General features: G+C 39.9%; 1 protein-coding gene across 5 annotated transcripts in view; it reads left to right on the top strand.

The window, feature by feature from the left end:
• The window catches only part of MYO1B (myosin IB), a 158,155-nt gene that overhangs the window by 108,755 nt on the left and 24,455 nt on the right, over positions 1 to 24,945 (top strand). For all 5 annotated transcript variants that reach the window (XR_013545163.1, XM_072979647.2, XM_072979668.2 and 2 more), the window contains exons 10-22: positions 568 to 715; positions 1,414 to 1,532; positions 2,558 to 2,644; positions 2,866 to 2,931; positions 6,178 to 6,282; positions 9,082 to 9,144; positions 13,834 to 14,034; positions 14,503 to 14,729; positions 16,509 to 16,709; positions 18,583 to 18,676; positions 19,709 to 19,858; positions 21,032 to 21,100; positions 24,736 to 24,822. Coding sequence is in view for 4 of the 5 variants with exons in the window: in XM_072979647.2 (XP_072835748.2) it covers positions 568 to 715; positions 1,414 to 1,532; positions 2,558 to 2,644; positions 2,866 to 2,931; positions 6,178 to 6,282; positions 9,082 to 9,144; positions 13,834 to 14,034; positions 14,503 to 14,729; positions 16,509 to 16,709; positions 18,583 to 18,676; positions 19,709 to 19,858; positions 21,032 to 21,100; positions 24,736 to 24,822 (1,617 nt within the window). In the remaining variant the exon portion in view is untranslated. The remainder of the gene's footprint in view (positions 1 to 567; positions 716 to 1,413; positions 1,533 to 2,557; positions 2,645 to 2,865; positions 2,932 to 6,177; positions 6,283 to 9,081; positions 9,145 to 13,833; positions 14,035 to 14,502; positions 14,730 to 16,508; positions 16,710 to 18,582; positions 18,677 to 19,708; positions 19,859 to 21,031; positions 21,101 to 24,735; positions 24,823 to 24,945) is intronic.

Here is a 24,945-nt window from a genome sequence, read left to right as displayed (position 1 = left end):
GGACCACCACCATGCATCTTAGGCCCTGCAACCAACTGAGGTTGTCTCGGGCTGCCCTTTTGAAGCTGGCAATTGTATCATGTATGAGGAAAATATCCTTTCATGTTGCTTCCCTTGTGTTCTGCAATTCTTTTCCTGAGTCCCTATGAAACATTGTATCCTTGCAAGGATTTCGGAAGGAGATGTTGGGCAGAATTGTTTTGATGGACCTTTGGGTGTGGTGGGTTTTTTAAATAAAAAATTGGTTGTTTCCACCACTTATATGAATTGTTTTTGCTGTTTGAAAATATGTTTCATGTATTTTTAATATCCCGTTTAGCTATGATGTATGCCATTCTAGGCGTTCCCAAACAGAAGAATGGCATGTCGATGAAAATAGTAAATAGATACCATGATTAGAGAATTAGACTGACTAAAGATACCTTGATTTAAGTCTAGCTGTCCAGGAATTTTCTTTTGTAACTTTTCAGATATATTTGGCAACCTCTCAGTCTAAAATGTCTCACATAATTTTGGAGGAAGGCAGAGTAAAAATGTGATAAATGAAACTTGGTTTCTATCTTTTAGAATGCCATGCAGATTGTGGGATTTATGGACCATGAGACGCAATCCGTTTTTGAAGTTGTTGCGGCTGTCTTAAAATTGGGAAACATTGAATTTAAACCCGAATCTCGAGTGAATGGTTTAGACGAAAGCAAAATCAAAGATAAAAATGGTAAAAACATTTTCCTGTAAATAAAAATTATTTACATAGTAATGACTGGTTTAAAAAAATTTTTTAAGCTTTGATTGTAAAGATACTCATTGCCTGAGCAGATGAACATCATATTTATTAAATTTGTTTCTAAAACAAAATAAAAACATATTTATGTATAATTGTTACTGGAATTCTGTGAAAAAAATGTTGATTATTGTAAGATGATTTTGTTTGCCTTATAGGTCTTTTTGTCCTTCAAATTTTTGAGTTCTGAGTTACTGCCAACTTACGTATTACTTGTGTTGTATTCTTCTGCACACTTAGCAGCAATTCCAGCTGAACTCAAAGAGGTGCTTTTCTTGGCTAGTCATGCTTAGAACCGAGAGATAATTGTGCCCTTTACTCCCCAAATCACTTATTTCTACTCACTCGAATATTATCTGTGACACATAGTGACTGAATCCTTCTGGTGTTCACATAAGGGGGTAGCTTGCTGCGGCAAATTGATGAGCTTCCTGGGCACACCTCAGTGGCACAGTCGGGCACACAACACAGATGCACCCCAGCACCTTGGCAATTAGCCATGGCAAGTTGCACAAACCTTATGTGAGCACCAATAGGATTTTGGACAAATTCTCTGAACTTAAGGTTGATTTAATACAACCAATATGAAAACAACACCATAATTTTTGTGCTTGGTTTCTTTACATCCATAGAACTGAAAGAAATATGTGAGTTGACAGGCATTGACCAGTCCGTGTTGGAACGAGCGTTCAGTTTCCGTACAGTTGAAGCCAAGCAGGAAAAGGTCTCCACAACCCTAAACGTGGCTCAGGTAACACCATATTATTATACAAGTGGTTAAATGTGGATCGAGAAAGAAACTTTTGTGGACACTTTTGGAGGAGATATCTTTTTTCCATTATTTTTCTATGGGAAATAAGAAAGAGTATCGGATGGTTCCTAAGTAGGTAGCCAGTTCCCTGCCGAAGGGGCGTCTGTGCACCTTTAACTAGTTTTGCAGTCTGTGACTGTTGTATAAAACAGCCTTCTGTAGTTGTGTCTGATTTTCCTGAATTTACTCCATGCACCTAGCAGTGTCGGAGCTGTGTGTGATACAGTCCTGTGAAGGAATTACATGCAAATAACACCTTCACTTGGTTAAGGCACACGTTTCATGGGTCTTCCCTAGTGATCACTACTCTTCTTTCCTGCCAGAAAGCCACAGTTGCATGGGAAGGAACCCCCCCATGATTGACCTTGCTCATGTGGCAAGAGTTATTCATGTACACATTCTCCACAGTGTAGGCTCACATCCTACTGAAATGGCTCCCACGTTGCCGACTATGAATGTGAAGTGGGGAAGGGAGCACAGGCTTGTGCTCTGTTTCAAGTGTTTATCCTAGCCAGCACTTCAGTATAAGAGATTTACATTTTCCTTCTCCCCCCCCCCCCCCCAATACGGCACATAAATACACTGAAAACTCAGTCTGGACTGTAGCCACTGGTGGTATATAATCCAGTGGTTTTGGTGGAAGCCATACAGGTTTGAGTCTGAGATTACTTGGAAACTCCCTGGAGGGTGTCTTGAATTCAATTCAAGTAAAATAAAGAATTGAATTGAATTGAATGAGGAAAATGAGTTATGTGAAATAAATAAAATAATGATTTAATGATGGCAACTTTAATATTGTAATGGGAAATTCCCATGCATTTTATAACTTCTGCTGAGCATGTGTGCTTGTCCAGATTTATCACTGAAAACAGAGCGCATTTGATGGTGGGGTATTTTCTGCCACAGCCAGAAACTCTCATAGACAAGTTCTAAATATTTATTGTACTCGTATATCTTTTTTCAAGGCTTACTATGCTCGGGATGCTCTGGCAAAGAATCTTTACAGTAGACTGTTCTCCTGGCTTGTTACCAGAATCAATGAGAGCATTAAGGTAATGTTTACTGAAATTCAGTATAATATGAATGTATAAGAATGATAGATAAAATAGGCTGACACAGCAATACCAGAGTTGCTAGCCGATAAATAGTAGATGCATTTGTGTCATATTGCTGACCTTTTCTGTCCTTTTATGCTATTACATTTGATTCATTTAAATTATTGGGCAGTATGACTGTCTTTCATTCAGTAATTATTTGAATTGTTTTTTTTAAGGCACAAACGAAAGTAAGAAAGAAAGTCATGGGAGTTCTGGACATTTATGGCTTTGAAATCTTTGAGGTACTGTCTTATAAATGCATTTCTGTGTTTAGTTGTAAGAAATTGTATAATAATATAATATTAGTCATAATATTACACCACCCACATGGTCTCAGCAGTAATGTTCCAAGGCAAGGCTATATTCCCAGAGCCTAGAGTTGTGGGGGTGGGAGAGTTGTCGATAGGGCAGGACCACATTAAACTACTGAATGTCCAACAGTAGCAGCTGTAATGTTAAAAGGCCAGAGTAAATAATTATTTTTATCTGATGAGGCTATAGATGCAAACATACAAAACAGGAAGGACATACATAGCTTGTAGTAGTGCCTTTATTAAGGATGCACCCGTAGTAATCATCTGCTTAACCTTAGGCACAAACACTTACAGAAGGATATCCCCAGATGAGCCAAGGTGGCTGTATTGGTATTACTAGATCAAGACTAAATACAGTATTCCAAAGCTAAATACAGTATTCCAAGAGCCTCATGGCGCAGTGGTTAAAACGCTGTACTGCAGCCAAAACTGTGCTCACGACCTGGGGTTCAAATCCCAGGTAGCCGGCTCAAGGTTGACTCAGCCTTCCATCCTTCCGAGGTCGGTAAAATGAGTACCCAGCTTGCTGGGAGGGCAATGTGTAGCCTGTATAATTAAAAATTGTAAACCGCCCGGAGAGTGCTTGTAGCACTATGGGGCGGTATATAAGTCCAATAAATAAATAAATAAATAAATAAATAAATAAATAAATAAATAAATAAAGCTATAATCACAGATATTCTTGATCATGAAAAAGAGGCTAATGAGAAAACCTAGTTTTGTTACTTTCTTCTCCTCCCTTTTCTCCATATTTTTAAGAGGTTCTAGACATACTCATTTTTTTTATCTCATGAAATATTTTTGGTTATTAATTTTTAGTACATCCCTTGATCCTATGAAAGCTACCAGCTATACTGATAATAGCAAACCTTTGGTAGCTACCGAATGCAGCAGCTACAGGCTGCCTGTCATGACTTCTTTGTTGGTAGGACACACCGCTTCTTTGCATTCATGGCATTATACGACCCTATAGAATTATAGGGTTGGATGACAAGGCCCATTTAGTTCATTCCACCAGTGCAGAAAAACACCCCGACAAATGGTTACCCAGCCTTTGTTTAAAAACCTAATGATGTTGTGTTGTTTTGTTTATAAGGAATTGTTTTCCTCTGTCCTGGATTTTAAAAAAACCTGCAGGGACCATCCATAAAACATGTGAAACATAGCAAGAGGGAAAGGACGGTAGGGTAGCACAGCAGTGACAAAAGAGGACTAAAATAGGCCATAGCATAGGATGGGAAGGAGGATTTTAGAAATTGGACATACTTTAAATAGAGTTCTTTGCTGGAATAAGATTTTGCTACCCATTAGGCTCTATGTGACAATATCAGAGCTGAATAACCTAAAAGCCTTTTGTTGGTGGTGGTTGTGGTTTTTCTTTTCTTTTCCAAGTGTAGTGGTCTGAAGATCTGTGTTGGTGGGTTTCACCTCCCAAATTTATTTTTGGGGAATTCTGGGCCTTTCAGTGCAAAAAATATGAAAAAGCACATCTTTATTTCTGGACCTGTGTAGTGCTTTTCTCAAACAAGTATTGTAGGATGCTTTCAAGTTTGGTTTTTAAGAGAAAGGCAGCTTCTAAATGTTTTCATTTATAAACCTAAAGAATTAAACATTGTAGACAACATACAAAGTGATTCCCCCCCCCGAGGTTTCTCTCTACTCATGGTATACAATAGGAGAACAAGCTAGATAAGCCATTCCAAAGTGTTTCCAAATCTATTCAGTTCAGCAAAACCAACAAAGACTGATAGCTAGAATCCTGTTGAAATTATCCATGTGCTTAGTATGCATGACATTATAAATTTGCGTCATTTGGCCGTTTGCCTGTCACGAGACCAGTTGTCTGCTGGGCGTGCAATCAGTTGCACAGGAGACAGGCCACCATATGGTATAAAGAGCTTGTGTGATTAATGTTGCATGCAGAAATATTGGAAGATTCTCACCCGATATGTTTTATTTGGCACAAGCGTTTGTGAATTGCAACCCTTTCTTTAAATGCAGTGGGTGGCGGTCCATAAAAGCTTTTAATTGACTTGCCTTTAAGGGGCCACGTGGCTCTTTGTTGTTTTTGCTGCCACAAATTACACACTTACATGGCTCTCCCTCTGGAAATTAATGTAATGAGTGCATATTAAATATATCTCAGAATTTTTAATTGATGTATTTATTTGTATAGAGTTTCATTCCAATGACCTTTGAAGAATCCTAGTTTTTTATTATTAAGAATATATTTAATTTGGAATGGAAATGTTGCTTGCAGTCCTAATCAAGGGGAAATGTCAGGTAAATTTACTTTTACCTGAGGCAATTGTGCTATGTATCATCATCATCATCGTTGTTGTCATCTGAGATCTGCAGAGCTCGAAGGGACCTTATGAATCATGGAGTCTAGCTTTATCTGGTTTCTGCCATAGGAAATATCCTTTCTTTCAATATAGTTTAGTTCTGTATGTTTTAAGGCCTAACTCCTTATAGGTGGAGAGTCTTTTGACCATCACATCCAAAATATTTCTTGTTGCTTCTCGTAGCTCTTTCCCATCCTTTGCTCTGCTTTTAATCAAAGACCAAGAGCATGAATATCAATACGTACAACCCCTTTCTGATTCATTGGGTGAAACCCTGTTGCTTAATATAGTACGTTGCGCTAGAGTAGTGGAGGTTTGGTCAACTCCTTCGTATCCTATAGATTCAAATGGGCCTACTCTGGTTGCAGCTTACGACATTAAAGTAAATCAGAACTAAAGTAGGAATTTTGAATCAATGAAACCTGTGGAGGAGGTGACTTACCAAATCCCAACTGGGCTTACTCTCTGCTAGACAACATGATTTCAGCCTCTGTGTCTGTCTGTCTGTCTGTCTCTCTCTCTCTCTCGCTGTGTGTGTGTGTGATGAAGTATATAGAGATAAATATGCATATTTTAATTACAACTTTGTGCCTAAGTTGCCATTAAAAAAAATGAAGATAAAACAAGGAGGGAAACACAAATGCCAACCATAATCTGCAACAGTGCAGGTGTGTGCATGAGGAGGTAACCCTTTAATCCCCTGCTTTAGTCCATCCGCGAGAATCAATCCTCCAAAGCAGGGATTTGCTCTGTGGGGCCAACCCCTGTTGGATGGATTTGCTGCACACCCTCCACCCTATATGACCATTTGTCTGTTTTTGATTCACAGGAGAACAGTTTTGAGCAGTTCATTATTAACTACTGCAACGAGAAGCTACAACAGATCTTCATTGAGCTTACCTTAAAAGAAGAGCAAGAAGAATACATACGAGAGGTAGGGCCCTTTTGTTTCCTGGGTTTATGGTGCTGCTGATAGCCAGCAATCCAGGCCTGTCATGCAAGAAGTATTCTTGTTGCTGTTTGCCTTTAACAGCTTTTAATGTGTTTTTTCCTTGCTGGTAGTGATGACCTTGTCAGGTATAAAGCTGAGCTACAATATTGACATGCTGTTAATGGGATATGAGTGTTAGTAGCCCTGAAACCAAATACATGCTTGAAAGGCCACAGAATAAAGCAAAAGAGAAATCTCTACTCCTGTTGGCAAAGATATTCTTGTTGGCAAGGATGTCCTTTTAGACAGAAGGATTTCTGGAGTAGGCTCCTACACCCAAAAATTACACATGTACAGTATTTTATTCTGGTACAGCATTGCCACTAATAAATCTGCTAAAAGCATATGAGTGTGACTTTATTAAGGTAGAAATGCCCTAAATGGCCCGTGCAGCAGCAGCAGTTTGCAGAAGTCCTGATCTAGGCTCACCGGCCTTTAGGTGCAACTGGGGCAAAACCAGGTCGTCAATCCAGATTGCTACCCCAGGGCTGCATATGGAGAATTAACAGGTCTGGGTTGGACGCAGATGATACTCTCCTGTAAGAATTGACTGGATACTTGGAGAAAGCTTGCATAACAAAACAAAAATGAAAACAAAAGCATGTGGTGCTGGAAACAGTCAACAGATTCAGTTCAATGTGAGCTTTTATAGATCACAATCCACTTCCTCAGATACGTGGAGCAAAATAGTTAGGCCACGGATTTATATACAAATGCTAGAATTCTCTTGGTAGACCCATGAAGTTACTTGTGGAATGGCAAGTCAATTCATAGTTCAGCGTCTGAAATACTGTTGCAGCTAGAATAGGCCCCTTGAATCGGTGTGTATTTGGTGAGTTGGCTTCTCCATAAGTTCTGTTAATTCAATGGGCCAACTCTACTTGTGCATTAACTACACTAAGCCACAGGATCTTGACCACAGAGTGCATGGTGAGAGGCAGGGGGAAATGAGTTTGGAACTGTTGAAAACATAAATGCACTCTTTCATGCCAGGTGCCCCTGTACTGTTGAAAAACTTTGATTTGCCTCTCTTGGTTTCCCTAGTGCTGACCTACTGCCTGATCAGTACATTGGGAGCAGAACCATGACCAGAGACTGGGGAGGGAGTTGGGATGATGCCTGTGGACTGTGGTATTCAGTTGGATGGCACTGTGTCCCACCAGGACTTGATCCCTGACTCACTGGCTTACAGCTGGTGTGATGTCATTTACATTTAATTTCTCTCCTCCTGTACATGAAGATTAAAATCAGAAAAGTCTCTGGGCTTTTTGAGGTGAAATTGTCGTTTCCTCAGAAATACTCCCAAGATGTGCAGAGCATTTATTGACCCAAGGCTTTGCGCTAAAAGGATTTGGCTCTGTTTCAGTTAAGTGCATGGGAAATTGACACAGATTGAGGGAATGGAATGGAAAGCTAATCTGGCAGTCATTCAAGGACACTCATTTCCCTTCAACATCATTACTAGGTCTTGCCTTTTTTTTTTTTTTTACCAAATACTAAGGCCCCAAATAATCATTGCAATGGGGGTGGGGTGGGGGGTTGCAAAGAGAGAGAGAGACAGGAAAAAAGAGAAACAGACACAAACAAAATTTCTTCCTTTTCCTTTGAACTACATTGGCCCTTTGAATGTAGTTCAAAGCAATTATCGGAATTTTAATATGACTTTCACCCCCACCTTTCTGTGTATCTGTGAGCCGTGCCAGCCTTGACCCAGTCCATGGAGACGTCTTGCTCCATCCGCCCAAATGAAAAGCACTCCCAGATTCCTGTACTACGTTTGGGGTCGCTGTTTAAACCTGGGAACAGGGTATCCTTCTCTTGGAATATTCTTATCAAACATTCAGTGGTTCCTTTTACATGGCTGCTATAAACTTTGCCTCAGCTAAGGGCTGACTTTGCACCTCTTTTTTAAAATTAAGTACCTTTTGGCGAAGTGCAGTTTTGTTTACTTGGTGGTACAAAATGAACCATGTCACATAGCAATGACCTGCAGTGTAATATCTTGGGATTGCTAGCTATAAGATATTAAGCAGGGTTTATAAACCAAAGGGAGTTTTATTTTAAAAATAACACAAAAGAAATAAAAAGGTTCCACAAACAGACTGGAAAGAATGACTCCAAGAACAATGCTTCATGCTCTCTATTTTTACAGGCTATAACGATTAGGCTTTACTTTCTTCTTTAGAATTTGAAGCACCTGGCATTTCTTATTCATAGACAGTTACCTGTTTTGACAAAACTACTGACAAAACCACACTTCTATTCTCAATGTCTTCATTAACAGACCACTTTCGTTCTAACTTCCAAACTTGAAGTGATAGCACTATCCAACGACACGAAAAATTCACACCTCTGATTGACTTATTCTCTCTTACACACACCCATATGTACAAAACAGAGTACGTTATTTCCAGCCAGGAACCATATAGATCATTCATTTTGTGATTCCATTCATAAACATTTATCTATATGCTATACATCCCCCATACAATTGTCAGTCAATCCCAGTTAAACAATCAATTTGACAGTGTTCTGCTTGCTGTAACATTTTTACTATCTCCCCTTGTGTCTTCCTTGAAAAAAAATTATTAAATAAGAATTGAAAGGTTTGGCCCTCTTAATTCCTGGAAACTAAGTGGGATTTAACTTCATGCTTGAGGTAGTTCTGCAGGTCTCTGTGATGAGTGAAGAGTAATTTTGGTTGTTATTTCTCTTCTCAGTTTCTGTATTTTATTTTTCTAGGGTATTGAATGGACCCACATTGAATACTTCAACAATGCTATAATTTGTGACCTAATAGAAAATGTAAGTCGTGGTTACAAGAAGTAAACATTGGTGGCCTTTTCTGGAATTTTCTTATTCTGCTAATATTAGAGAGGTTGTCAGTCATAAAGAATTACTGTTGCTTTTACTTTCACTATATATTTCAAAGAAAACAAGAAGTTGCAGGGAGCATCTGTTATTGCCTCTTCCCACTTTCTTACGGTTCCATTCATTCCTTAGCAAGAGTGCGAAAGCTAGAACGGCGTTTCAACCTGCAAAGTGCATGTTTGGGCAGGTGGGAATGGAGAGATCAAGATGGCAATTTTCTCCTCAAATGATTTGTCTTATTTTGAATTGCAGCTGAATTTCTTATTGGAAGCTTAACAGCTTTGCTCCCCGTTGATGTGCAGTAAAGTACAGTCTTTGCCAATAGTAATATCTCAACCTTATAAATATATAAATTCCTTAATTCATCTCTAGCAGTGAACAAACAATTTGGTGTTACAGATCTTGTCAGTTTCCTGTCAGGTGCTCCTGTCGTTGTTGTTATTCTCCTCCTTGAGTGATCTGTTTCTAAGATGGCCTCCTTTATTTTAGAATTATGGTAAAGAATGGTGTGATGTGTGAACTACTCCTCTATGTTATGTTCCCAGTGGTGCGCTGAAGGAACCATGAGGGCAGAGTCAGTGATGAGATTCCCTCCCTCCCAACCAAGCCTGGGAAGGAGGCCTGCCCATGTAGATTTAGTACAAACAAGAAAAAATCTAGAAGTTGACAAACAAGGAGGTAGTTTCTCAGTTGCTGCGTGTGCGAGTCTGCTCTCAAGATCGTTACAGAAAGAGTGTTGTTGCTTGTGTTCCTGTTCAGAACGGAGTGCAAAGAGATCTGTAATGAATGTTTATTTGGAACAGAAACTAGTGTATATCATCACATTCAAAACAACAGTATGGGTTCAATGCCAACTACCCAGCACAACAAGACGCTTTGGGCAGCACAGTAATCAAAAGGTGAGGACGTGGCCTTGGCTGCTTGGCCCACTCCAACTCAACCAACAACAACATGAAACAGTCCCCCGAAAAACCACCACAATATATAACTTAAATAGACAGTAAGTTAACCAATTTTTTAAAAAATGTAAGAAAAAAACCAAACAGGGAAAACAATCCTTCCCCTCCCTCCTTCACACAAATACAGATTAAAAATAGTATAATAAAAAGCATACAAGTTCTCTTTACCAAAGAAAAAAACCAAGAAAACTAGCAAGCAAATAAAGGCAAACAATTCAATCAAAGCCCCCCACAACCAAAGCTATTAGACTATGGGAGATTTTCCTACTCCCCACTTGATGCCTTCTCTTCTCTTCTTGAGTCCAGCAGGCAGCAGCAGAAGTAATTTGAGAAAGGAAAGAGGGAATCCCCAAATAAATCTGGGAAGAATGTTGTTAAAAAATAATCTGAAGAAGGCATGCTGGCATAGACAGCAAAATAATTCAATGAAATGGGGGGAAATCCTCCCAGAAATAAAGCGAAGAAGAAGAAGAAGAAGAAGAAGAAGAAGAAGAAAAAGAAGAAGAAAGGAAAGGATTCAAAATGAAGGTTCAGGCCAGTCATCAGCCTAACACACAGTGATGACTGAAGCGAAAAGAGCACTTCTCACTGAGTTCCTGGCCCTTTTGTAGATTCAAAATTCCTGCTGTCCCTGGACGTTCTGATTGGCTACTGATGGCCCTCATGGTCTTATTGGATTGAATATTTCTGAGGTGATTTGACATATAAAACGGAAAAGAAAGGTTGCACAAAAGAGGGAAGGTGAAAGAAACACAAAACTTTTGTGTACCTTTTGTAAAAACAAACCATTTGTGTTTTAGAGGCTGTCTTTTGTCAGTCAGTGAAATAACATGAATTACAGTATTATACAAAGGAAACCACAACATTCTGGTCTTCAGTTTGAATGTGAATGGCCCATCCCTAACCTCAGACATCCCACTAGCTAGCTGAGGGAGAAATTGATTTTCCCAGGAACATTATATTGCTGCACATTACAGTGGTGCCTCGCTTAATGAGGATAATCTGTTCCAGTGAAATCGCTGGAAAACGAAATCCTCGTTAAGCTAAATAAAAAAGCCCATTGAAACGCATTGAAAACCCTTCAGTGCGTTCCAATGGGCTGAAAACTCAACATCCAGCAAAGATCCTCCATAGGGGCACCCATTTTTGCTGCCTGTAAAGCAAGGAATCTGTCCTAGAAAACAGCGGGGGGCCATTTTGTTCACCCGGTGGCCATTTTGAAACCCAGCGATCATCTGTTTTAGATCATCGTAATGCGAAAAGCGGTTCCCGAGGCGGGGAACCGATCATCATGAAGCGGATTTTCCCCATTTGTGATCGCAAAACCTAATCGTCAAGCGATTTCCTCGTTAAGCGAGGCAATTGTTAAGCGAGGCACGACTGTATTCCAGTTGTAATGAAATGTATTTAAGGGTGGTTTGTTGTTGAATGGGCAATCAAACTTTACCACAAAATCCACAATATGTTAATCTGGACTCATCTACCTGCATCCATTTTGGACACTTCTTATGGGGGAGGACTGGTTATAGAAACTGTCATGATGAGTACCTTCCAGATCATCCATTACACAGCTGCTTCAAGAGCGGGGTAAATATGTATCCAGTGATCTTGTAAGTATTTAAGAGCTGGTCTCAGGCCTCTCCTTATTCCTGCTCTCCCTAAAATAGGACATGTTATCTCAAATGTAAGGTTGGTGCTTCTTCTAAGCTAAAACCAGTGCTTTCAGCTCTCAGAGTCCTATCTTCCAGTTCTATTTTTTTTTTACTGCGGATGCTGAGAACAAAAATTGTCTCTGCAGATGTTTCTCTGCAGCATATTCCACTGAGTTTTTAACTGAGCAAGCATAATAATAGTAGTAAAATTCATAACTTCTTGCGAGGAATTATTGCCTGCTGGGTGTTGGCTGTTTCTTGAGCTGTAGAGGCCCTTTTTAATCATGGGAAGCTCTTTTTTTCCTCTTGAAATTCTTCTGTCTCTATTGAAATCATTCACTTTGTGAAAATCTTTGAATGGATGGAAAGGAAGATGCTAAGTATTTCCAACATGGATGGAAATGGGCCATTAAAATAGGCTGCAGGAGAAAACTGGTAACAATTTCCACCTTGTTCTCTCAGCATTATTCCCATTTTTTAGTTTCCATTTGGCACATACTTGAAGGGACCTTGAACTGAGTGTGTTCATACAGTAGGACCCCTCCGATCCTCTGGGGATTGCTTCTAAGCCCCTGTAGATACTGAAAACTGTGGATAATAGCAAACACAAACTCTTTATAAAGCATGGTAAAAGGCAAAAAAAAAAAAAAACAGGAAAAAATTTTTACATGCATTACCAGACACCATGTTATGTATTCTTCACTAACAGGTATTCATAACATGGTGTCTGAGTCCCTCTAGTGGCTGATTCTGGCAATACATGTGAAAACAGTTTTTTCTGGATTTTTTTTCTTTCAAATATTTTTTTAAAATTTTCAGACTATGGATAGGTGAAACTGTGGATACTGTGTGCAGTTCTACTGTGAGGTAGAACTTGCAGAGTTGAAGTGCCTCAGAGTGTGCTAGTGGTTGATTGGTAAGGATGATGACACTGTGTGCCAGTAGTTCCACTTTCCTGTTTTCTGAACTTAGCTCCTGTCCTCACAGCAGAGTGGGTGACTCTTTTCCAACACTAGCATACTGTGAGCTACCTGTTTCTGATGAAGGAGACTAGCAGCACCGGTTTGTTAATATGGCTTAACATGTCCATCTGTGTTTTTGTGTTCTTCTCCAGTGTATGGCTGGGAGGAGTGCTATGATAAGCATCTGCACTTCTAAATATTACTATACACCACTAGGCCCATCTAGCCTAGTATTAACTGCTTCAGTGAGCACTAGGTTTCCAGCTTCTTGGACAGAATACAGTGGTGCCTCGCATTGCGGCATTAATTTGTTCCGCAAAAATCGCTGCAGAATGAAAACGTCGCAATGCGAAATAAAAAAGCCCATAGAAACGCATTAAAATGCAATTAATGCGTTCCTATGGGCTTAAAACTCACCGTTCAGCGAAGATCCTCCATAGCGCGGCCATTTCTGGTGCCTCTTAAGCGAGGAATCCGTCCCAGAAAACAGCGGGCGGCCATGTTTTTTCCCCGGTGGCCATTTTGAAACCGCCGATCAGCTGGCCGAAAATGGTCGCTTTGTGATGATTGGTCATCGCAAAGCGAAATTCCCCCATAGGGAACATCGCAAAGCGATTGCTTTTGAAATCGCAAAGCAATTGCTTTTGCAATCACAAAAAATGTGTCGCAAAGCGTTTTCGTCGCTAAACGGAGCGATCGCTATGCGAGGCACCACTGTACTTTCTGTTCAACGCTACCAGGTGCTGCTTATAATTGGAGATGCCATAGATTGGATCTGGTACCTTCTGTATTTAAAGAAAGGGCCTCTCCTGTTAAACAGTGGACTCTGGTTTTTCTCCTTTTATGTGTGTGTGTGTGTGTGTGTGTGTGAGAGAGAGAGAGAGAGAGAGAGAGATGTTTAGGCATTTATAACAAAAATGGCAAAAAGATAAGCAGGGTTTCAACTCTTCTAATCTGGCCTTCCACATGTTATTGTTTGAACTGTAAGTGACATACTGTATATTATATTTCTGCTGAAATAATGAAATAAACTGTTTTGTTACATCACAGAATCAGAACGGAATTCTAGCTATGTTGGATGAGGAATGCCTGAGGCCAGGAGCAGTTACAGATGATACCTTCCTAGAAAAATTGAACCAGATCTGTGCTACTCACCAACACTTTGAGAGCAGAATGAGTAAATGTGCACGTTTCTTGAATGACACATCTCTGCCGCACAGCTGCTTCAGAATTCAGCATTATGCTGGAAAGGTAATGGGCCTTTTTATGTATGCAGGTAGCTTCCATTCCAGGTTTGGACATCGAAAAACGTGGCTGTTCTTGAAATTTTAAAAAAGATGCACATCAAGATCACAAGCAGTAATATGTTTACACAAGGTAGACCCCCCCATGCCTCCCTAGCTTTGATTCCGTGGTCTTTGCTGAAATAGTTATGGAGCTGAAGAGTTAAGCCAAATTGTAATGCAATAGCACCTTTCATGCCATACTTTGGGCTGAAAAGAGTGGTTTTGGAAATAGTTGACTTAATAAAGAACTTAGGAAAAGAAAATTTGGCAGGGTAAACAATTTTGTTTTTGATGTTTCTTTTCCTTTCCTTTTTCATGATGGATTCTGGGTGGCAATTTGCTCTTGATGGCTGTTTTATTTTTCTTAAAGCTGTCCCCTTCCCCCCGGATGGGTTACCTCTTGCTTTCTGAGACTATTGCTCTCTCCTTTCAGGTAATGTACCAGGTAGAAGGATTTGTTGACAAAAACAATGATCTGCTTTACCGTGACCTCTCCCAAGCCATGTGGAAGGCCAACCACTCCCTCATTAAAGCATTGTTCCCTGAAGGAAACCCCGCCAAGATTAATTTAAAGAGACCCCCAACAGCAGGGTCACAATTTAAAGCTTCTGTGGCGACGCTGATGAAGAACTTGCAAACAAAAAATCCCAATTACATCAGGTAAAGTTCAAGAAATTAAACAAACTCACTATTCTCAGGTTCTTTAAGGTAGATGGGGATTCAAGGGGACATATCAGAAAGTAGAAGAATCATTTTGGTTGTAGGAGTTTTAGCATGAGAAAAGGCACCCTGAAAGGGATTTTTGAAACTACACTGAAACCTCTGGGCCATGAGTATTAAATATTCTCTTGTATACTCGCACCTCACTGTACCATTATAAAAAACCCTCCAAAGTGAGTGTTCAAAGCATGCATGCTAGGCACTCATTTGACATGAAGTTTTTGTTGCACCTGTCTTCTGTTACCTTTCTATAGCTATAGTGTGAGTTACATTTTTTTAATAATTAGAAATAATCAAGCCTTTTACGTTGTGCCAATGTTACCAGTGCTGTTTCTTGGATATCTCCGAGTATTATTTAGAGATGAAGTTATTGACTTTGTAATTAATAGACTGATGGAATGCTCTTGTAACTTAATCTTGTCACTCGTCATCTGATGCTTCCAATTTTCAACAATTAATGCCTCAGTAGAGCATCATGAATTGGCAGATGCATTTAGCACTGGAGCTTAGCTTTGATTAAATCTATAATAGTTAACGGTCTATATCTACCTCAACATGTGCGTTGGATCATGTCCTCCAAGGCTGATGAATCAACCACAAGAGTGTTTGATTGTCTAAACTGTGTTGAAATTGGGGGACTTCTGGAGGAGTTCTTTAGTTATTTGGCAGTTTCCCAAAAGCTTTGTGGTTTCCTACTACTCAAGGTTGACTCAGCCATCTACCCTTCCGAGGTCAGTAAAATGAGTACCCAGCTCGCGGGGGGGGGGGGGGCAATGTGTAGCCTGTATAATTAAATTGTAAACTGCCCGGAGAGTGCTCAAAGCGCTATGGGGCGGTATATAAGCAGCACGCTTTGCTTTGCTTTACTACCAACTCTCAGTGTACAGACAAGCAGTGCCGCCTTTCTTCTCCCGACATGCTTGTGCACTTAGAATGAGGTTGTACAGCTGTAAAGTTATATATATGCTCCACCCTTGTGCAGCATTGTGCAGCAACAATGCTGCACAAGGGTGGAGGGCGGGGTGTCACTTAACTGGGGCTTATTTTAGGGGTAGGGCTTATATTACGAGCATCCTGAAAAATCATACTAGGGCTTATTTTCAGGTTAAGTCTTATTTTTGTGAGGTGGGAACAAGGTACATCACCATGATAATGATTATGCCCCATAATTATTATGCACTTATTAATGTAATGTGAGGAAGAATGACTTTTGGAACGGTTAATGGTGAGTAGTGAGACATGAGTGTATGGTTCTCAAATATTTTGAAATTTATTCGCCTGAATTTGTCACGTTGTAAAATGTACAGTTTATTTGGATGAATTCAGACATAAGTAGAGAAGATTTCTGATCTAGGGAGAACATCACTGGCAAGAGGGAAGTCGTCATGCCTCCCCAGCCATCCTGCTCCTGCTGCTCTGACGCCCCAGCAGAGTGCTTCACTCACTCTCCGATTTGCAGAGGGCAATGCTAAAATTACCATCTTCATGCTCCTTTCCAATCACAGGCTGATTGTGCCACAAGCTGAGGCAAAGTCTAAATCCAAATCATATTACTGTACTCTTCATTTTCTTGGGTTTTTAAAATACTGATCAGAATCCTGCTGAATATTTATGGTGGCCTAAGTATAAGTGCTGAAAAAAAAATGAGTGTTTTTTTTTAAAAATTGTATAACAGATATGATCATGCAATATTCTAAGCACATATTCTGTTATTTGCAGGTGCATTAAACCCAATGACAAAAAAGCAGCACATATCTTCAATGATGCTTTAGTTTGTCATCAGGTTCGATACCTGGGTCTGCTAGAAAATGTCCGTGTCAGAAGGGCGGGTTATGCATTCAGGCAGCTTTATGAGCCTTGCTTGGAAAGGTACAAAATGCTTTGCAAACAGACGTGGCCGCACTGGAAGGGCCCTGCCAGGTGAGAGTTATTAACAGTGTTTATGTCCTGATTGATTAATTAAGCAGTGGGGGGATAAATTTCTGGCATTGCATGCTTTTTCTTTCCTACATGAACTCCTGGTTTTGGAGGCTGGGTTATGTGTGAGTGCCGACGACCTCTAACCATGATTGATGTTGCTGCTCCAGGGACAGAATTCTACTGAACTCACAGTTAGGATCAAGGGAAAATAATTAATGTACCTCAGAGAAAGGAGAAAGAGAAATATCTCAAGCCACATTCCTTAACTACAGCTAAGCAACTGGCAGTGACACTTTCGTTGACTGAGGAGACCAGTTCAAACAACTTACCCATGCAGAGGGCAGAGTTGCTCTGCTTTTTAGCCCTTCAATTGATGCTGGAATGTTCAAGGAGGACAGACCATAATGCCATTGTCCTAGAAGACAACCCATAGTTTTGCATGTTGCCAGAGAGGTTCCTACTAAGAGTTGGACGAGGTATGCAAAATTGTGGTCTCTCTTCCTCGCTGCCCAGAGGAACCATTTGTATATGAGTGCCAGGTGCAAGGTCCAAAGGATCAAAGTTATTGCTGGATCGTGCAGTGATCACATTCTGCACATGTTGTGTAGTGTTTTTCCTTTGGAAGTTTTAACTTTGCTGAATATATGCACAATAATGGACCAAGCATCTGTTAAAACTTGGTTCACTCTTTCTATTCTGCCTCTTTCCACTTCAAGCTGAATTGTTTTGAAAGTTTGTTCAAGATCTTTATAGCCTTTCCCAATTATACTTTTAATTTTGCTTCATTCTATGACTGCACACGTGCTTTTGAATATTGTAAAGGGTATTGCAATTAGGGATAGTCTGTTAATTTTGCTTGGTTGTACCAGTCATTTTATTCCATTTTGTATGTTTATCTGCAAAATTTGAAGCAATACATTCTATATATGGATTTAAACAATATATATTCTGTGATGTACAGATCAGGATATTTTTCAGGAATTCACAAATACTGAATTCTTCAAGCATTCCTTATTAAAGCATAGAACACTCCCAACGTTGACAGTTTCACAATCTGGTTGTAATTCTTTAATCTTTAATCACTTGATCACAGCAGACATTTGTTGATTTGCCTAACATCACCTTGCCGACAAAGGTCCGAATAGTCAAAGCTGTGGTTTTTCCAGTAGTGATGTATGGATGTGAGAGCTGGCCATAAAGAAGGCTGAACGCCAAAAAATTGATGCTTTTGAATTGTGGTGCTGGAGGAGACTCTTGAGAGTCCCCTGGACTGCAAATAGAACAAACCATTTTGAAAGAAATAAACCCTGATTGCTCCCTGGAAGGACAGATCCTGAAGCTGAGGCTCCAATACTTTGGCCATCTCATGAGAAGAGAAGATTCCCTGGAAAAGACCCTGATGTTGGGAAAATGTGAAGGCAAGAGGAGAAGGGGACGACAGAGGACGAGATGGTTGGACAGTGTCACTGAAGTGACCATCATGAATTTGACCAAACTCCGGGAGGCAGTGGAAGACAGGAGGGCCTGGCATCCTCATGGGGTCACGAAGAGTCGGACATGACTTAACGACTAAACAACAGCAGCAACAACAACTAATCTCCCTGTAGTCCTTCTCGTTGTTTTTACTGTACACTTTTTTTTCTGTATAGGTCATATGACTGAAATAAACTTATTTGTATTTGATTTGCATAACATTTTCACATTTGGTTACACATGTTTTGTAAACTGAAGAAATAACCATTATTGTTCTCCCTTCCCCCAAAAAAAGATACCTTTTTAATATGTTGTTTTTACAATATGTTTTTAATGCCGCATGCATCAAGAGATCTGGTTTTACGATATGGATAACTGCTTGTCATTTTTTGTTTTACAGAGCTGGTGTAGAAGTCCTGTTCAATGAGCTGGAGGTTCCTAATGAAGAATTTTCCATGGGTAGATCGAAGATATTCATCCGCAACCCAAGAACAGTATGTGAACCAATACATCTTGGTTATGACAAAGAAATGTCAATTAAAATCTGTCCTCTAATTCAGTGGTCCCCAACCTTTTTGGGGCCGTGAACCGGCTGGGGGGAGCAAGTTCCCCCACACGAGTGTGACACACACCCCCTGCATGAGTGTGACATGCCCACCACGCATGCGTGTGGGGGGAGTGGAGCTCCATCTCCGTGGCCCAGTTCCAGCAAGCCCACAGACCAGCACCGGGCCGCGGACCAGAAGTTGACGACCCCTGCTCTGCTTCATGTTTTGCTCTTGCAAGATGCTAGAGTTATATTCTGACCAAGGAGAAATTCAGTCTACTAAGCAATGAAGGGCTAGGTTTTTTTTCTCTTTTCTTGCACAATTGTAAAATAACAGGAGAGCAGTTAATAGAACAGCATGTTCTTCAGTTACAGTGATATACCACCTAGTAACCTACGTAACAGCATACATTCCCTCAGAACAACTGTTCGGTGGACCTGAACTGTAAAATCTGTTTATATTAAACTGATATTCTGCCCTTTTGATTTTCGTATGAGAAGAAGTAATAAAACTGATCTGCATATACTGCTGACAGGTTGATGAAATGAACTGGACTAGTTTGGCCTGCAAGCAGAAAATTCACATACTCTCCCATGTACATTGCATATCGGTTCCAGCTCAACCTATTCCCTCTGTGCTATTCCCTGTTGTGAGAAGGGGTTTTTTTTAATGTGAAGATATTAAAATGTTATATTTCTACCTGCAGTCAAAAACTGTACAGGCCATTTAATCACATTTAACGTCTACCACTTACTCTGCTGCATATACTGTTAATTAAACTGCAGGAAATTTGGTATTTCGAAAGCTAGTGGGGAAGATTCTTAGCTGAGTCGGAGGAGCTGAAGCTGGTTTGCTCATCTCCAAACTCAGTACTTTAGCCACTGTGCTGCACTAGCTTCTGAACGGGGTCCCTTTCTAGTGCTAATGTCATTTTGCTCTTCTTTCTTTTCTCCAATTCCTCGCTTCCATTCTGTACAGCTCTTCAAATTAGAAGACCTAAGAAAACAGCGCCTTGAGGATTTGGCTACACTAATCCAGAAGATCTACAGAGGCTGGAAGTGCCGCACACGTTTCCTTCTCATGAAAAGGAGTCAGATAGTGGTAGCTGCCTGGTACAGACGATATGCAGTAAGGAAGGATTTTATTTATGTAGGCTTTTATCTGATCCTTTCTTAAGGCTTCTGTGCAGTTAAGAATACGTTAGAAACGTAGAGCAGTGATAAGAGATGGTATTCAACAAAATTGTTGTTATGTGCCATCAAGTTGAAACCAACTTGTGGTGACCCTATAATAGGGCTTTCAAGGTAAGTGAAATATTTGTGGTTTTACCAGTTCCACGCCCCCAGCGAGTTTCCATGGCTGAACAGGGATTTGAACCCAGGCCTCCTGAGTCCTAGTCTGTCACTCTATCCACTACACTGTACTGGGTATCACATTAAGCAAAATACCCAACAGAATTTGCAACATTGCCATGAACATCAAAACTGCACACAATTATGTTCCTTATGAATATGAAGCATAATGTGAAAATCTGCTTCAAACCAAGGATTCATATGCTGGTTTGTTTTCAGTTATTAACCATGATGTTCAGACATCATGCCCAATCATAGTTAAGAATGTTGCTCTTGAAGCACTGGTGTGGCCTGTTTACCCCACACAGTTTTCATTAGGCAAAGATTACATTTTTTCGTGGAGAAGTTCCACCACCATCATCATAGGCATCCTTCAGTCTCGAGAGACTGTGGTGACATGCTCTGAATCGAGGAATGTCCTCTCCAGAGCATGAAGCCCCGGTAAAGTAATATGGAGGATAGGCTGTTACCCAAGCAGCAGATCCCCCCTCTCCACATCACTGAAATAGTCCAATGGAAAGGCAAGAGCCAATACAACTGGTTCCAGTGAGATCGCAGGAGTTGGCAGAACGACACGAGCTGCCTTCGGGACTCCAGCTCCGGATTTTGCCTCAAGGTTGACTCCTGAAGCCTTTTCCATGAGTGGATATAGCCACAAGGCAGTGGAGGTTTGAAACCGGAGTTTTCCTTCTCCTAGATGGGCTGCCTTCCACCATGGTGTCAGAATAGAACCATTGCAAAGAAGGGTTTTGTTTACATATGCTTTTCCCACTGTACCTCATAAGTTTTGAGGTGCAGTGATAATGAACTTTACTTTTGATAAGCCCTTCTATCTAGGTTCTTGTCAGTGATCCCTTTGATACAGTATGCAAGAATGTGTATCTGTGGTTTCATCAATATTTTACTTTCTACAAAATTCTGATTCCCATCTTTTAAATTTTCAATGTAGCAACAGAAGAAGTACCAACAGACGAAGAATTCTGCCATTGTAGTACAGTCTTACATCAGAGGGTGGAAGGTGAGCTGAGTAAACAATTTGTACTAGGTCTATGTTAACATAGCACTTCTGATTAATCCAGGCTTCCAAATACAGTAGCTGAAACTGAGAATGCAAAGCTTTCCCGATTGGAATCCTGTGGCTATTCGATTTGGGAGTCCCATGTGATCAGGAATACTAACAAACTGCTGTTTAAAATTGACCCAATGATAGTATCTGAAAATAAAGAACTTTGATGTTATTCGTTTGTAAAAAGGAAATACAGCCTCTTGGATCAGAAGCATCCTGCACACCACCATGTTGACTCTCTAGATCTCAACTGCTGTTGCCCCATGACAAAGCAGATTTAGAAGGAAGAAAGAAGAAGCAGGCAGAAATAAGAATACCCAAGTCCTTTCTGCTCAGCCCTTTCCCCTCCAGCTCCTTCCACATTTCACTGGCAAGCAGGTAGTGGAATCACTAGCTTGTGCTCCAGAAATGGTGTAGAGGAAGAGTTAATTATTCTTCTGCTCAGCTCTTATAAAAAGTGAATCACAAACCTTGCTAGTGGAAAATTTTATTTGAAAGCAGAGGTTAAATGGGAATTCGGAAGCCAATTTGAACTACAGGAGATATTTAGAAATTTCAATACCGATGGTACCAGAACTATTTTTATCAAATATCTTGCCAAATATACTAGACTCTGAAAAATCATACAGCGGTGCCTCACTTAACGATGTTAATTGGTTCAAAAAAAAACACATCGCTATGCTAAAACATCGTTAAGCAAAACACGTTTTCCCATAGAGATGCATTGAAAACCGGTTAATCCGTTCCAATAGGCACGGATTGCCGTCCTTAAGCGAAAAAACCCATAGGAAACATCGTTAAGCGATACAATGTTTCCTCCATTGGAATGCATTGAAGCCTATTCAATGCATTTCAATGGTTTTGCGATGTCCATTTTTGCAAATTTAAGTGTGTTTTAAAAGGTTCAAAAACTGTTTTAAATGGTTGGAATCGTTAGTGCACCTTCTAAAACAGTGCAAACTTAATTTGGCTTTGATCTGACTTCATTAATTTTTGCTGAATTTTTTCCCCCACCAACTTTTGACAGCTGTCAAAATTTGACAGCTCCATGCTTTCCTATGGGGGAGAAAATAATTCACAAAAAATTAACGAAGACTCAGAATGAAGCCAAACTAAGTTTGCACAAGTTTTGCAAGGTGCTCTAATGAAACCAAACATTTAAAACAGTTTCTGAGTCTTCGTTAATTTATTGTGAATTTTTTTCTCCCCCATAGGAAACAATGGAGCTGTCAAAAGTTGGGCTCCATTGTTTCCTATGGGGGAGGAAAAAATTCACAAAAAATTAACAAAAAGTCAGCAACGGTTTTAAATGCTTGGGTTCATTAGAGCACCTTTTAAATCGTGTGCAAACTTAGTTTGGCTTTGTTCTGAGTCTTCGTTACTTTTTTGTGAATTGTTTTCTCCCCCATAGGAAACAATGGAGCCCAACTTTTGACAGCTCCATTGTTTCCTATGGGGGAGAAGAAAATTCACAAAAAATTAACGAAGACTCAGAACAAAGCCAAACTAAGTTTGCACACGGTTTAGAAGGTGCTCTAACGAGCCCAAGCATTTAAAACAGTTGCTGACTTTTCGTTAATTTTTTGTGAATTTTTTCCTCCCCCATTGAAATGCATTGAGCCCAACTTTTGACAGTTGTCAAAAGTTGGTTTCAGTGCTTTCCTATGGGGGAGAAAAAAATTCACCAAAAATTAACGAAAAGTCAGATCAAAGCCAAATTAAGTTTGCCCACGTTTTAGAAGGTGCACTAATGATTCCAAGCATTTAAAACATTTTTGAACATTTTAAGATACTTTTAAAATTGAAAAAATGGACATCGTTAAGCGAAACAGGGGACCTAAAAATGCATTCGCTATGCGAAGCATGGTCCTGAAATCGCTAAGCGAAAATCGCCCATAGGAAACATCGTTAAATGATGCATAGAATTCTTTTAAAAAACCATCGTTAAGTGAAAACATCGCTAAACGAGGCAATCGTTAAGCGAGGCACCACTGTATTTAACTATTCATATAATAGCAGGAAGAATAGTTTTTGCAAAACACTGGAAGGAACCTAGAATACCACAAATAGATGAAGTGATAGACAAAATCCCCCAAACCCCAGAAATGGACATATTATCAGATTGGCTAGATGCAAAAAAGAAAAAAGGTCATCGAAAAATTTGGTCACAGTTATATACATGGTTACAAAGTAGATAGAATAGCTGATTGATACATAGTTATATGTACGGCTGCAGAAGAGACAGAATAAATGATGGATAAAGACTCTCAGCTATATAATCAATAATTTGATTAACAATATAATTGTTTGAATTTGATTTTTCCTTCTTACTCACTGTTCATATTTTTTTCTGATATGTGGAACTATTACTAGAAGAGAATGTATAGAATTACTATGAAAAATATTGATTTGTAATGTATCCGTTCAAATCCACCCCCTCCGAGGGTATCGCTATCCCAGCTGTTCCCAACCTCATCCCACCCTAATAAGGAAAAGAAAAAATTATACAAAAAAACCAGATTAAGTGATGGATTGATTAATAGAATTATGGTTTTGCAGAAGGGGAACACTTTCTGGGATCCAGAAATACAACTTGGCCATGGAAGAACTAGTTATAGCTGTAGTATTCTTTCAACTACTAGGGCAGCCATGCCAGTGTATGCTAGAGGTATGCTCTTTTGGGTTTGGGGACTTAAACTGCTAGAATTAATTCTCCAAGATTTCTATATATGAGAAGGCTATGCAGCCTTGGAAGTAGGCCCTGCTCCAGGTGAGTTAAATGTAGGTGTCAGTAGGTTTGTGTTTGTGGCTGGAATTTTCTGCCTTCTGCCATTTGGTGGCTCCCAATTCCTTAGTGCAGCCTGGGGTGTTCTTGCCAAATTGTGGGACTGGAAGTTCTCTCCCCCTCCCCCCACATGAAAGTCCCATCCTTACTGCTTCCTCTGCTGAAAGAATTTGGAATACAAAATAAGTTAAATAAAACATTTTAATGAAATTCTGTTTCAATTGTTACGCTTAAAATAACCTGCAGTTTCTGCCCCTTAAACTTTTTCTAGAAGGACAGTGGGGGAAAATACAGTTTGCTAGATGTTTGCACTACAGCTCCCATAATCCCTTACCATCAGACTTGCTGGTTAAAGCTTATAGAACTTGATCTTCTGTAGAGCTAGAGTTTACACCCTGGTCTAAAACTTGCCATAATATTCATCAAGACACAAGTGGTTGTGTCTTAAAATGCCAGTCAGCAGCAGTAGAATTGCATCCATGTTCAAGAAAATTAGTTTAGACTACAAACAGTTCTTCCTCATGTGCTAGTAAGAATGAATAAGAAGCAAACATTACTCTCTGCCCAATTAGTTCTGCAAAACTGCTTATTTTTAATGTATTAACAACCTGCATCCAAAATCAATTGGTAGAACTTAATTAATGTCCAGAGACTTACAGTACAGAAATGTGAAGTTTTTGTCTCATCCTACGAGGAGTGGAATGGGTAGGTTTGGGGAAAAACAGTTTTGTAAAGTTTTGTAAAGTCATTATTTTTCCCAAGTGCTCACTCCGTGTGTGTGTGGCGGTGGCTGTTTTTACAGGCTCGAAAGCTGCTTCGTGAACTGAAGCACCAGAAGCGCTGTGAGGAAGCCGTGACAACTATTGCAGCCTATTGGCATGGTTCTCAGGTAAGAATGCACAAGCTACTTTCCATCCATTCTTGCACGGCGCAAAGATGTCCCAAGTAGACAGGAGAAATGTCTGAATTCAATTCACTTGCCTTTCTCCTTGTAGTTGAGCTTTACTTTTTA

Source organism: Pogona vitticeps, chromosome 1 (assembly GCF_051106095.1).
Source record: "Pogona vitticeps strain Pit_001003342236 chromosome 1, PviZW2.1, whole genome shotgun sequence".
Lineage (NCBI taxonomy): Eukaryota > Metazoa > Chordata > Lepidosauria > Squamata > Agamidae > Pogona > Pogona vitticeps.
Note: the sequence above shows the minus strand (reverse complement) of the source record. Positions and strands in the feature narration are given on the sequence as shown.